The sequence below is a fragment of the Esox lucius genome, chromosome 25 (genome assembly GCF_011004845.1).
Source record: "Esox lucius isolate fEsoLuc1 chromosome 25, fEsoLuc1.pri, whole genome shotgun sequence".
Classification (NCBI taxonomy): Eukaryota; Metazoa; Chordata; class Actinopteri; order Esociformes; family Esocidae; genus Esox; species Esox lucius.
The window spans coordinates 11,856,021-11,870,163 of record NC_047593.1 but is presented as its reverse complement, the minus strand read 5'-3'; the positions used below and the strand labels follow the sequence as shown (position 1 = coordinate 11,870,163).

At 45.3% G+C, this 14,143-nt stretch overlaps 1 protein-coding gene across 10 annotated transcripts in view; it reads left to right on the top strand.

The window, feature by feature from the left end:
* The window catches only part of micu3a (mitochondrial calcium uptake family, member 3a), a 33,980-nt gene that overhangs the window by 17,542 nt on the left and 2,295 nt on the right, over positions 1–14,143 (top strand). For 4 of the 10 annotated variants that reach the window (XR_003778104.2, XM_034291129.1, XM_010888454.5 and 1 more), the window contains exons 7-15: positions 1,395–1,477; positions 1,711–1,782; positions 4,730–4,771; positions 6,488–6,583; positions 10,363–10,457; positions 10,666–10,837; positions 12,133–12,141; positions 13,479–13,587; positions 13,741–13,898. Coding sequence is in view for 9 of the 10 variants with exons in the window: in XM_034291129.1 (XP_034147020.1) it covers positions 1,395–1,477; positions 1,711–1,782; positions 4,730–4,771; positions 6,488–6,583; positions 10,363–10,457; positions 10,666–10,837; positions 12,133–12,141; positions 13,479–13,587; positions 13,741–13,898 (836 nt within the window). In the remaining variant the exon portion in view is untranslated. The remainder of the gene's footprint in view (positions 1–1,394; positions 1,478–1,710; positions 1,783–4,729; positions 4,772–6,487; positions 6,584–10,362; positions 10,458–10,665; positions 10,838–12,132; positions 12,142–13,478; positions 13,588–13,740; positions 13,899–14,143) is intronic. The other 6 variants (XM_034291128.1, XM_020043909.3, XM_034291130.1 and 3 more) reach the window with 5 other exon arrangements.

Genomic DNA, 14,143 nt, shown 5'->3' with positions numbered 1-14,143 from the left:
TGGAAGGTTCTCTAGTCTTTCCGGAGAAACTGACACTTTTTTCTAGTGGCTGCCATTATTGGTTAATTCCTGACCGAGGCTCCTCTGGCCTGGTTACTTAGTTTGGCCAGAAAGACAGCTCAAGTCTTGGTGATTTCTAAATTCTTCACAATGATGGAGTCCACTGTTCCTGGGAACACTCAATGCTTAAGCAATATGTGTATTACCTTTCCCAGATTTATGACTCAACACAAATCTCTGAGGTCTACCAAAAGTTCCTTCGACTTGTTGCTCTGACAGGCACTGTGAAGTGTGGGACCTTATATAGACACGTGTGTTCATTTGAATTTGCCACTGTTGGACTCCATTGGTCAAACAACACAGGATTCATCTGAGCTTAATTTGGAGTGTTGTGGCAAAGCGTCATGAGGTATTTCGGTTTGTTATTTAAAATGTCTAAAAATGTATTTTCTCCTTGTACTTATGGAGTATTGTTTGTAGATTGACATTTTCTCTCTACACAAAATGTTGAGGAAGGGAAAGGGGTCTAAATATCTTCGAAAGGCCCTGTACATATGGACTTACTAGTCGCTCCGGATGAAAGTGTCTGCTAAAAGACTGAAATGGGAAATGTCCAAACAAGTTCAATCTGTTAGTGTTGGGACTGGATTGGTCCGATTTAAGTAGTCTCAGTAATCAATCTTCCTAGCGTAGTAGTCATACAGGTTATTCAAAAAAATATTTCTTTACTGGATTCCTTACTATACTGGATCCAGTAAAAATTACACATTGGCAAGTTACTGCGTAATTAAACCATGGCAGCTGTGATTAAATAATATTAATACTGGAGATCACTAGATAATTGAAGGAATTTTGCATTTAGTGTTGTTGCCTGCTAGTTGGTTAGCTTCTCTTTTGTGCCATGAAGATGCTGTCTCAAGCTAGACCAGATATAATAGATGTATTTTATTTTGGAGCCACATTGTTTTGAACTGCTCAAATTGAGAAAATAACCAATAATTCACTCCCATAGAATGACTAAGCTCACTGCCAGTAAGGCCAACTTAGCCTGGGGACAATGTTAATGTGGATTCATCTTACAACAGTCAAAATGGCGTAGGGGTTTATTCAACAAACACTTGCATGGCAACCAAATTCAATAGAATTGTGCGCTTGCTCAACATTTTATTTGAGACAAACTCACCATCCGGTCATAGCTGGTTGCTATGAAGAAGAAAATGTACAGTGTGTTGCAATACTCCATGGGACTGAAATAATTGGTCCAGTATCATAGCTTCTCTAAAATGTTGTTGTCATGACGCTACCACTAACGACCTATTTAGATTAACTGTACGTAACCGCAAGTCAGACGAGTAGAGAGATCAGTGGTCTTCATCCCTCCTCCTCTTCCTCAGAGCCCCATGCCGGCTTCAAGATCGCCTTCAAAATGTTCGACGCCGACGGCAACCAGATGGTTGACAAGAGGGAGTTCCTAGTGGTGAGTCGGGGTTACTGCACCCTGAAACCCTAGTCATTACGTTTCAGTCGTACATGTGACAGTTTCAGGTGTCACCAAGATTGCACATCTGCTGTAACTATCTGCTGTGATCTCCCCGCTCTCTGTCTGTCTCTTCCGCTCCTTATGCTCTTTCCGCCCTCACGCTTCTCTCTCTCTTTCACCTTTCTGCCCCCCTGGTTCTTCTCTCCCGTCCCCTCTCCTGTCCTCCTCAGCTTCAGGAAATCTTCAGGAAGAAAAATGAGAAGAAGGGAAGGAAAGGGGATGTGGAGAAGTCAGCTCAGCTGGTAAGGACCAATGAGAGAGAGGGACTGAGTGTGTGCGTGTGTGTGTTTTAGGTTTGACTAAACTTACGGGGACCAAATGTCCCAATGAGTATAGTAAAACCAGAAAGAATTGGACTCATGGGGACCTTTCGCCGGTCCCCGTGAGGCAAAAGTCAATTTCCGGCTCAGGGTTTAGGTTTAGGGTCAAACTTACAATTTATTTTAGAGTTAGAATTGGGGTTTGGCGTTGTTGTCCAGGCGTTGTTGGTTAAGTTTAGGGTTAAGGTTAGGCATTACATCTAGGTAAAGTTTAGGCATAAATGTTAATTTATTGAGGTTAAGGTTAGGGTTAGGTTTAGGGTTAAGATTAGGGCGAGAGAGCATGCAATTTTTATTTTCTGGTCCCCATGAGGATAGCTATACAAACTTGTGCGTGTGTGTGTGTGTATGTGTGTGTGTGTGTTGGTTATTCACCTATACTTGTGCGGACCAAAACTTAAATTGACTAAAAGAGACAGAGAGAAAAACAGAGAAAAAGAGAGATGTAGACAAAGATGTAGAATTATGTGGTGTTTTGACACCATTGGACAGTCTAAGCATCTATGGTACCACAATCAAATTAAACAGGACAATATGGTCTACATACCCCCCCCCCCCCCCCCCCATCTTTAAACAAAAATCCCTGTCAATGACTGATTAACTTGTTCTATCAAGTAATATGACGTGTATTTATCTAAAGAAATTTACTGTGACATTATCAATTATAGCGCAGCAATCTACTTTAATGCTGCGTAAATAGTGATTGGGTTTTGATCATTTGGAACCCAGTTCTGCTTGTTTTGTAACGTTCACCCAACCAGTAAAACCTTTAATCCGACATTGAGAAAGACAGTTTAAGGTGCGTTAGAGATCAGGTTCTCCTGGTGGCGCGAACAGCTGGGCATACTGGTATCGGAATTAGAGGTCAATGACTGGTTTAACTGGGTTAATTTGATTGGTTACTGAAATAGGCGAGGGCTCAGTTTGGTTTAAGATTTTAGCTTTTGTGGCAGGTTGATTAAGAACGTTCGTGAACCGGTGGTTTGGATCGTTTTCAATCGGTTTTCTGAGGAAATCATGCTACAATTGGTTAGGTTGGACTCCCATAGTCCTGCATATCCGTTCATTTTTATCCTAAACTCTTGAACCTGGATACACGCTTATCCTTGAGTCGTTAATCTTTAAGGCTTTTTGTTTAGACGAAGGGTTATTGTCACATTAGGTTTTAGGGGTTAGGCTCAGTTTAGGATTCAGTTTAGGGTTACGGGTTAGGGTTTATGCTTATGTAAAAAGGGATTTTAATTGGGGAAACAACCGTTTGTCCCCAAGGAATCCTCACAAGTATAGTATAACCCAAGTTTCTGAGTGTCTATTCATGCTTCACACTAATTTCCATGCCAACGCAGCAGTCCTCTGTAGCACCATTCTGGGCTTAATTAACTGCTTACCATGCACTTACAAATAAGCCAGAAACCATAATGTTTGTTGAACTTGCTATCAGTCCATGTTTGAAGAACAAAAAGGAGTCAGTATACAGTTTAATACAACATTTATACATGACTAAGGATGTGTAGAATTGTAGCCGAAACAAGTGGAGTACTGCCTAGTTCTTGCTGATCGGATCGGGCAGATCAAACACGCTACATAGAAAGTGCATTTGGTTCTCTTTGATGTTAGGACCCTTCTCATTTTGCCTCGGGACCTGATGGGAGAAAAACCCAGCCCAAATGGTTCCCCAGTGTTTTGAGGATGGGTAAGCAACAATGTGGCCCAACATAAACATGGGATCTGATAGGGAGATAAGCAGAAGTAAGAGGGGGAGGCTCTGTGGCGTTTGCTTCAGAGGGACGAGACACTTAGCTGGACAGCTCTCCTCCGAGCGGCAGAGCTGAGGAATGTTGTTTAAAGTCACGGCATGTGGCTTAAATCGCACCCTCGTCCCTGTTCAGTGGACTACTTTTGCGCCATTTTTCTAGTATTATTCCGTCTTTGAATACTCTTTTCCCAAATCTTTTTCACCATATTCCCAAATAGTGCACTATTTTGCAGACTGTTGAACCCATAGCCCATATTCAAAATAGATGCATCAGAAAGAGAATAGGAAGCCATTTTCAGACACAGCCCACATGGTAAATGACCCAGTGATCGGATACACTATCAATGTAACTTCGATGTTTGGACAATGTTAGGGTAATGTTATGGTAATGTTAGAACAAGGTTAATGTTAGGATAATGTTGCAGTAGGGTTAGGAGAACTGTAATCTTATGTGGTGCTGGGATAATGCATTTTTAGGATAATTTCACAGTAGTGTTATGATAATGATATTGTTGTGTTACAATAATCGTATGGAAGCTTTAGAAATGCTAACACATTGTTAAAACACTGTCTTTATTTACAATATTCATAATGTGCCAACACTCCTATTCCTGAAAAGTGAAAGCACACTGAGGTAGATCATCCTGGTTGTACAGTAGTTGTACAGGACCCAAGACCAGTCTGTGAGTTAACATGACCATGGAAAGATAAGCTGCTGCATTACCTGCAATGCAGGTTTAATAGAATTTAGCTCTTCAGGATAGTATAATCAACTCTAGAATATGAGCTCTTTATTGTAGTAATCTAAACTATACAAAATGAGCCACGTATTGTAGAAACAAAAACTATCGAAAATGAGCCCTTTATTGTAGAAATAGCAACTGTAGAATATAAGCACCTTATTGTCAAAATATTTACTAAAGAATCTATTTCCACTGTGTTGTGTGATGGAGCCACAGATGTTTTGCAGTGCTGCTGTATACTGCCCCCCTGCATGCATCCAATCTAACACGTGTGTGTCCTTTCTCTTCCTCCTCCCCCTTCCTCCTCTTCCTCCTCCTTTTGACCGCATGCCGTGCGTCCTCCGTCCCTCCTCGTCCCTCTGTGTAAAAGAGTATGCAGCTCTATGGATATCAGGTTGCTCCCATCAACAGCGTATGTATCAACCCAACCCCGCCCGTATATTGCATCCAGAATGGCACCCTAGACCCTTTATAGCACACTACAGCAACTCCCCTCAGTCGGCAGTGCGCCGCTTTCTTTAAAGGCAGTGGCCTGTTGAACAGGGTGCCATATCAGACCGAACTGTGTCCCTGTGTCCCTGATCTAACCTCTGTTTACATCGAGATCTAGAAAGGGAATGAACTAAATAGCAATCCATTGGAATAGTGTAACCTTGCTTGTGTTGCTGTGCATCCGTCTGATGGACGGACTGATTGAATTGTTGATTGAGGGATGATTACAGAGGGGCGGTGGTGAGTAATGATTTTCAGGGGTCAGAGAAAATGAACAGAAGTGGATGATTTCATTTAGAATGACTCAAACACTCCGCCCCATAATAGAATAAAGACTTGGCCATTTTTGGGAAGGGGTGGGGGGTGGGGGATTGCCAAATAGATTAATAACAATTTGATGTAAGCACATGTTAGTACCCTCTATGAAGTAACTGTCCTCTATGAAGTAACTGTCCTCTATGAAGTAACTGTCCTCTATGAAGTAACTGTCCTCTATGAAGTAACTATCCTCTATGAAGTAACTGTCCTCTATGAAGTAACTGTCCTCTATGAAGTAACTATCCTCTATGAAGTTACTGGTCTCTCTGAAGTGATTATCCTCTATGAAGTAACTGTCCTCTCTTAAGTAACTATCCTCTATGAAGTTACTATCCTCTATGAAGTAACTATCCTCTATGAAGTAACTGTCCTATCTTAAGTAACTATCCTCTATGAAGTTACTATCCTCTATGAAGTAACTATCCTCTATGAAGTAACTATCCTATCTGAAGTAACTAACCTCTATGAAGTAACTGCCCTCTATTATGTTATCATCCTCTTTAAAGTACCCTCTATGAAGTGAGCACCCTCTTTAAAATACCCTGAATGAAGTAAGCACCTTCTTAAAAGTGCCCTCTATGACATAAGCACCCTCAGTGAAGTACCCACTTTGAAGTAATCAGCCTCTTTAAAATACCTTCTATGAAGTAAGCAACCTCTATGAAGTACCCACTAGGAAGTAAGCAGACAGCAAGTAGAAAGTAAGTACTATCTATGAAGTAAGCATACTTCATTATGTTAGCACAGTCTTTATGATGTTAGCACAGTCTATAAAGTGGGCATAGAACCTCTGGTAAGTAAATGCAGAAAGCTTGGGGTTATAAGTGTAGGGCCAATAAATAAAGTACTGATGGTTTGAATCCCAAATCAGACCGGGGAAGATTTGTTGTCATGCCCTAGCACGCAACTGGCCCTTGGCCTAGCTGACAAGCATTTGATTAGTATTAGGGCGAACACCTTTGTCCTTCATTTAGCATGACGTCACAGCGTGAAACCGGACTTCACGTGTTGAAGTTAGACTTACATCACCCTATTCAGGAAGTCACTATGCTAGACTGAAGGGATTCCTGTAGGAGAGAAGCAGTGGATCGGAGTGAGATTTAAAATGGCGCCCTAATCCTTTTACAGACTGTGCCCTCCAACGCTCTCTCACCGGGGACAGGTTAGGAACAGTAACGGTCTAGATTACCAACCCAGCCCCAGATCCAAGCCCCTGACTGCCCGTCCATCCCTGCCAATCATCCCCGTTCTCTTCTCCTTAGTCCATTTTCTATAAGAAGTGTTAATGGCTTTTTGCTTCTCATAAAAACTTCCACAGGTGCTTAAAAGGGACAGTCAGGAGTTTGTGGCCAGGAGCTACTGGGATGTGCTGAGGCGGGGCGCGAGTCAAGCTCTCTTTTCAGACCTGGCGGAGGTATACCTGTCTTACGTCCATACGCCACCTTTTTGTCTCGCCCTCCATCCTATAATTCGAGGCAGAAATGGATAAATGCTGTTTTTCAGGCCTGACAGAGGTATAACCTTCATCCCTTTTTCTTTTCCCACATCCATCTGTTGGTCCATCCATTCATCCGTTTTTTTTTCCTCCTCTGGATAGATGTATGAACTGTTCTCTGACCTGACAGACAACCGGTTCTCTGCCAAACATTCCTTCTTCTACCTCCTTTAAATGTACATTCATACTGTAGTCATTTAGCAGACAATCTCATCCAGAGCAACTTAGTAAGTAAATTTTTCTTTTGTCTTTATCCCTCATCACCACAGAAATTCACGTGTCAATTTGTGTCGCTCGTACCGACCCAACGCACTTGCTGTTTGTAGTGTAGACATTTTGTCTCCGTTCCTCCGTTGAATACAAACTTTAAACCTTTTTTCCGTGCTAATCCAGCTAAGATCATGGGTTGTTTTTCACATTCAAATGTTTCACTATGGACCTTGTTGATTACTGTGATGCACTATGCTTCTCAATGTCCCTGTCAGCCATCCAACCAGTTTGATATGCTTCCTGTATGTGTCTGTCTCCTTGTGGCTTTTACACTGCAGCTACGACATCACTGATCGTTTGTCAAAGGGTTCGAAAAATGTCTTAGCATAAAAACCACACAAGACCGGCTTATCTACTAAGTGCAACTGAATCATCCTTTCAACACACACACACACGCGCGCACAAACGCACACAAACACATGCTTTAGATCATTGCTATTGGCCCGTGGGCAACAATGGAGCGCGCCTGACCTGACATCGTAGTCACACTCAACAATTCGTCGTGCGGCCTTTATAATGGCTAATCGGGGGCCGACAACGGAAGCCCAGGACGTGTAATAACACTGGACGGAGATAATGGAGCCAATTCGCATTCACACACTGTCCAGGCCCTTTCATCTAGAGGCTGTCAGACAAGAGGAGGGTGGAGCGAGTGAGAGAAGGAGAGAGGGGTGGGGCGGGGGCGAAGTGTTTACCTTCCGTTTGTGTTCTCTGTCATGGTCTTAGTCACCCATTAGGTACCTGGGTTTGTCTGTGTCGGGTGGGACAGAGCTGTCGGTCTGACTGACTGACTCCGGCCTTCCAATCATCTGATGTGTTAGTCAGGGTGCGTGTGGAGGGGGAGATTTAGGGATTGACCTCAGTAATCACAGTTTGTCACCTCTGCCCAGGAGATCAAAGCCCCCCCCCCCCCCCGCCGAAACACGCGCGCACACACGCACACACACAGCAGGTGTCGACTCGCACGCCGGGTGGGCGTGGCGACCATTACGACGTCGTTAGCGATGAGCTCACTCGCGACCCAGAGCTTCCAGGAACTGGGAGACATTTGGTTATGAGCTCACTCTTCCAGGAGGGAGAGATGGGAAGAGAGAGATGGGGCGCGAGTGAGAGGCGGAGAAGGAGTAAATACATATGTCTTGTCTAGTCTGGGCACATAAGCAAATGTCTCATACCGGCCGCTATTTGAAGCGGTCTTCTTTGATAAACATATCTTCCAACCAGTTTCCACGAGATACAAGACAGCAGTATTATCGAATAGCCGCTCTAAGAAAAAGATTTCAACTTTTCACAGCTATAATAAGTGGAAGAAAAAAAAATGTAACTAAGTGAATCAGAAATGACACAGCACACGGCACTCCAGAGGGGTGTTTGTTAGCCGTTAGCGTGACGTCAAGCTCTTCAGCGGGTCGCCCCGGTGTTCCTTTGAGGGAGCTGGGCTCCTCCCCGTAGGCTTCGGCGTGTTTAACAGACCTGTCCTTACCCCTCATTATCTTTCCACGGTATTGTTTTTAATTCTATCCCTGGGGGGGTCCATTTTCATTTCGGTGGGGGGGGGGGGGGACACTCCCAGAAAACATCTGGCTAGGCTTCGGTGATGTGCTTCTGTACGGTTCGTCAAATGGAACCGCCACAGCTCTTTCCTGTCTCGTCTTTGAATTGTCTTTTCTTTTGAATTCTTTTTTTTTTTTTTTACGTGACTCGTCCCTGTCGGATTAGGACTTTAGACTAAAGGTATTAGACGCTAGCCTGGTCCTGGATCACGTTGACTGAACCCTGGCAACGCAGCAACAACTGGCTAATTCGATGTGCTGCATCGTGGTGCGACTGTTTCATCTGAACGTGGCTGAATGCGCCTCCATCTCCGCTTATGGAGAAGAATAGTAGGAGAGACACACTCTACCTTAAGCATGGCGCCGGATTGGCTGGATTGGGGTAAGGGGCGGGAGGCATGGCGGGGAGAAGGACAAAGCCCATTGGTTGAATGGGTCTTTTGACCAATCGATCGGTGTAGTCCTCTCTTGGACACTCTCTGACAAGGTTCCTTTGGTTTTGGCCTCTAACTGCTATTATGTGATAAACCCCAGTTATATAAACACCTTTTTCTGAACCATCCTCTCCTGCATTCACATACACACATTCACTCTCTCTCACCCCACCATCACACAAACCTAAACACATTTGGACACACACACACGCCCCTCCGCCACACACACACACACACCTACACCCTCAAACCACCACCACCTCACACACGCCCCGCCACACACACACCTTCACCTCCCCGTTCCCCCCGAACTCACACAAATTCCCTCCTTCCTCCTCCTTTCCCCTTTTCCGGAATGTTCCCTCTCCAGGATTAGGGTAGTGTTAAACAGCGGATTACAAAGCCACAGTAAATACATAAACACCCCAAATCCGCCCAATTGGTTTCGAATATCCCAGATCGCTTACAAAGCCACAGCAGGAAAAAAAAGGGGGAAAGGAGAAGTCTACGTAGTGAGAATGGTTTAGAAAGAAGAGAAACCCTGAAAGAATGTCTAATTATACCCCAAGACACACCTGAGATTCTGTTACATTCTTTTAGAAAAACGGTGGAATCCTGGTCATATTGTGCACATTTCTGTTGCGCCCGGGTTTTCTTCGCCGCCGTGGTCGTCTGCACGTGGCATTTGGCCGTTGGCACGGAGATGCATGACGCGTGGTGGCCAACCGTGTGTTTGTGTGTCGGCTTACTGTTGGTCGCCTGTCTTCGCCCACTGTCTGTTTCTTCCCGTTTATACTTTGCGTGCGTCTACTGGCATGTCTCTGTGTCTGTCTGTCTGTGTGTTTGTAGTGGTACCTGTCTGTGTGTTTGTAGTGGTACCTGTCTGTGTGTTTGTAGTGGTACCTGTCTGTGTGGCACTGTCCAGTTGGCCTCTAGCACAGAAGTCCGTGGCTCTTTATATCAGTCGGCGCTGCAGAGAGACGGAACTAATCCACACACCATGTGGAGCATTTAGTGCTAAGCCGATATACTGTATCTACTGACACCTGTCAGGTAACTCTCCCAAATGTCTCGGAAACCCTGGTTCCAAGATTCCCAAACCAAGGCAGCAATAAGCAGGAAATACATGATACTCCAAAAGGAGTTTTGGAAAAACATAGATTTTTAGGATAGTTCCCAGATTTTTACAACTCAAGTTTGAACTCTTCTTAACGCTGATTGATTGACTGATATAATTACTATTGTTGGCCTGTTGATGTATACATATGCAACTGACTGGCTGTTCGGCTCAACGGCTGCCACCTTGGATCGATGACCCTGCTCACTTGGTCTGGTCCCTCCCTCCTCTCCCAATCAGAGAGCGTTTAGTAAGTCAGTCACTACGTTGTTCTTTTCTTTTCTCTCCGCCCCTTCTGCCGCTGTCTGGCCAATCGGATGTCAGCGCGCGGAAGAGGGCATGATGATTGACACCACGCTGCTGGTGCACTTCTTTGGGAAGAAGGGAAAGGCGGAGCTGACCTTTGACGACTTTTACAGGTATCATTTTGGAGATTCATTTATTAAAGGGAATGGAGCCTTATGGGTAATGTGTTTAGTAGCTATTCATTTGTTATCTCATACGCGACACCGAATTTCCTGAATGTGCTCCTCTCCCATGTATACATGCCATACTTTATAACCCTCTCTTTCTCTACCACAATCTCTCGCTCACACACACGCACACACAAACACACACCTACCCCAGGTTCATGGACAACCTTCAGACAGAGGTGCTGGAGATAGAGTTCCTGACCTACTCTAAAGGCATGACCACCATCAGCGAAGAGGACTTTGCCCGAATACTGCTGCGCTATACCAACGTGGAGAACATCAGCAGCTACCTGGACAACGTTCGTCAGAGTATTCCTGACGACAAGGTACAGACACCAACAGGAATTTCTAGAACTCTCTCGGAACCTACACCTAGAACCTCAATCCAAAACAGCAGCTTAATGTTGTCAAGCAATCCAAGCTTCAGGTTTCCCATTCTAATTCTGTAGAGGTGCGACATACATATTTGTCAGTGTTTGAGGAAAACGTTGTCACTCCAGTTGGGCCAATTTTCGTATTTTTTCATCACGTATATCGACATCAGACACTCACCTTGAAGTCAGACATTTTCATATTATTAAGACTAAAGAAATGTGTTCACAAAAGCTGAAATGTTATAAATGTAGGTTGGTTATCTAAGGACTCTCAAAACAGATCCACCCCCCAAAACTCCTCCTGTGTCCTCTCGCCTCCTCAATCCCTGAAACACTCCTTGCATGACCCCTCGGTCCATCACCCATTCAACCCAACTACATGACCAAATTCACCTCCTCCATCTCTCCCCCCAAAACTCCTCCAACTCTCCCCCAAAACATAGCTCCCCTCCTCCACCGCTCCCAACACCCCACTCCTCTCCCAGCCCTTCCTGCCCCCACCCCCCCCAATCCTCTATAATGGTGTCCCTACCCTCTAGGCTCCGGGCATTCGCCTCCACACCTGAACGCATCACTGGTCCATTGCCTAGATCAGCTAAAGATAACAAATATGTTACAGCTGACACTTACATATGACACCACCGGTTGTAAAGGGAGGTGTAATATTACAGACCAGCACTCTTCCCATCCACTGAAGGGGCTCGCCGGCTCTCAGTGCCACCAGCCCCATTGTCTTCTACTTGCACGGGTGACACGGCTGACGAATTGATTGACATGCAGCGTCCGCGCTGTGTACTAAAAGGCTTCTAGTTAGGTACCACTTTGTTGCGTGCCTGAAGCGTTAGGGCAGAGATTTGACTTGGGAGCTTAAAGGGACGTTTTCTCGCTCCTTCCCCCGAGTTGCGTTTGGTTAAAGGGTTATTTTCTTGATGATTCCTCTGTTTTTCTGTGTTGCCTTTCATGATCGATCGTCATCATATTATGCCACCCTTTTCGTCCCTTAATTGCAGATCAATGCGTGATAGTGTGTTGAGCTGCATGGATCTGTCAGTTTGGTCACACATCAGCACACCTCGCAGCCAGGCCTCGTACACTTTTGTGTCCACACTGCACTTTGCTCCTAAAACTCACAAGGTTGTTTAACCGACTAGGGGTTGCATGAACTTTCAAATGAGGTTTTACTGTGTTTTTCTCCTGGTGTTCATGCAACAATCTTTTCTGTGTTTTCCCTTACCACGCTCTGGAAGAGACAAAAGGTTGGTCCCTGATAATGAAAATAATCATCTTCACCTTTTGTCTCACCAGGCATCTTTTCTTCATTCCTTTAACTGACGGTTGTTTTGACTCATGGTGAATTGGCAACCGTTGTTTTTTTTTTCTCAGTCGCCCCCCGAGTGCAAGTCTTACGCAGCGTCAAATCATTCTGGCTCGGCGTTGCGGTCAGCACCCTCAGGACGGTTTCGTCGTCACGTTGTAGCGTTCCGCAGTTGTTATAGCGACGTGATTTATTATCGTGACCTTTTTATATTTTTAACTCGAAAAACCCACTTACTTGAAAAAATAAACAGTTTAGTCAGTGATTGTCGTGTTTGGTAAGACGCGCGCTTGTTTGTGGTGTGCGGCCTGTGGACATCTAGTTAGTGCTAGTCGTTCCATTGAGCTAGCCGAGCGGAGTCCTCTGTAGTTCGGATCCCGAGGTTACACAGGAGGTAGCGGCATGCTCCGGTGAGCGCCAATAGTGGTGTTTAGTCCTCCCTGGGCCTGTCTATAGGCATCAGCGAGGTGGCCGCCTCCTCTCTGTTTGCATTGGACGTATCAGGTTCACGGGGCATCTAAAGAGGACAGAGCAGATAGGCCCGCTCGCCCCCGAAAGGCTTTGTTTTACGGCGCGGACGGACGGGTAGACGGACGCGCACGTGCTCGCGGGCACAGACGCACAGAGGCACCAAAGCGACTAGAGCTCCCTGTTTGTCTAAGGAATTTTCCCCATCATTACACGTCCCTTATCTCCCTCGGGGTCCTAGTGGGTTAGTCGGTTCAACACTTGCCTGTCTGTCGTCGCACACGAAAAACTGCGGCTTGTCAGGCAGTCCTAGCAGCAGGCCGCCCGTGTCAGCTAACGGCTTTCTGAAAGACAGTTACATGGGGAGATTTAACATCAGGATGACAAACAACTGCCTGATTTTGGGCTCACCAGAGAATCCCTATCGGGTTGTCTGTATGGCAGATGTATGTATGTAAGTGAATCGAACAGGTATCAGGCACGCTTTTGGAATGTTTACCGACTCCCACCCCTGGTTAATTCTTTGTTAAAGTGTGAAGCGGCTCAGGAAGGAATTATAAATCTGTGTTTGGCTCTCCATAGATGATCTTATCTAATGTGCAGCGTGAAAAAGACGACCTGGAACGCACCCACTATAAATAACGGGGCTTGTCAAGGGGGTCAAAGTTGCATGGGTCAAAGGTCACCTGATCATACCATCACCGCCAATTGGGTTTGAGATTGAATCTGAACTGTCCGTCACTGTGGTCATGTTGACCAGCACTCTGTTTGTCACACCTGAACGGTCCCTCCATCATATTCCCTGCACAGGGAATCACATTCGATGAGTTCCGGTCCTTCTTCCAGTTCCTCAACAACCTGGAGGACTTTGCTATTGCCATGCAGATGTACAACTTTGCCAGTCGCTCAATTGGCCAAGGTAAGCCTTTTTTTTAGGAGTTCTCCGTCACTCAGCGGTCTTCAGTCAGTCTTTTTTTTATCATTTCTGTGGGTTACTTTTTTTTATCTATCCCCCTCCATCCTTTCTTACCCTCTGTATTTTTCCTTTTTCGCCTTTTTCACCCCCCCCAAGATGAGTTTGCGCGGGCCGTGTACGTGGCCACAGGCCTGAAGTTGACACGTCACCTGGTCAACACCATCTTCAAGATCTTCGACGTGGACCACGATGACCAGCTGAGCTACAAAGAGTTCATCGGCATCATGAAGGACCGACTGCACCGCGGAGGGAGGGTACAGGAAGGGGGGGAGGAGTGGGGGGGGGTGAATGGCTAGAAGGATCACATAACAGGAAAGGGAGGAAGAGAAGGGTTTGAGAGACAGCGAGAGGAATGAACTAGGGGAAAAGAAAGATGAAGAGTGATGGGTAGGGAGAAAGTTGGATTGCAGGGGAAAGACGGAATGATCTAGTTCATACCACAGTAGAGATTTTACATGCTCACATTTAATTTTACGCTACACTTGGCCAGTGTAATTTG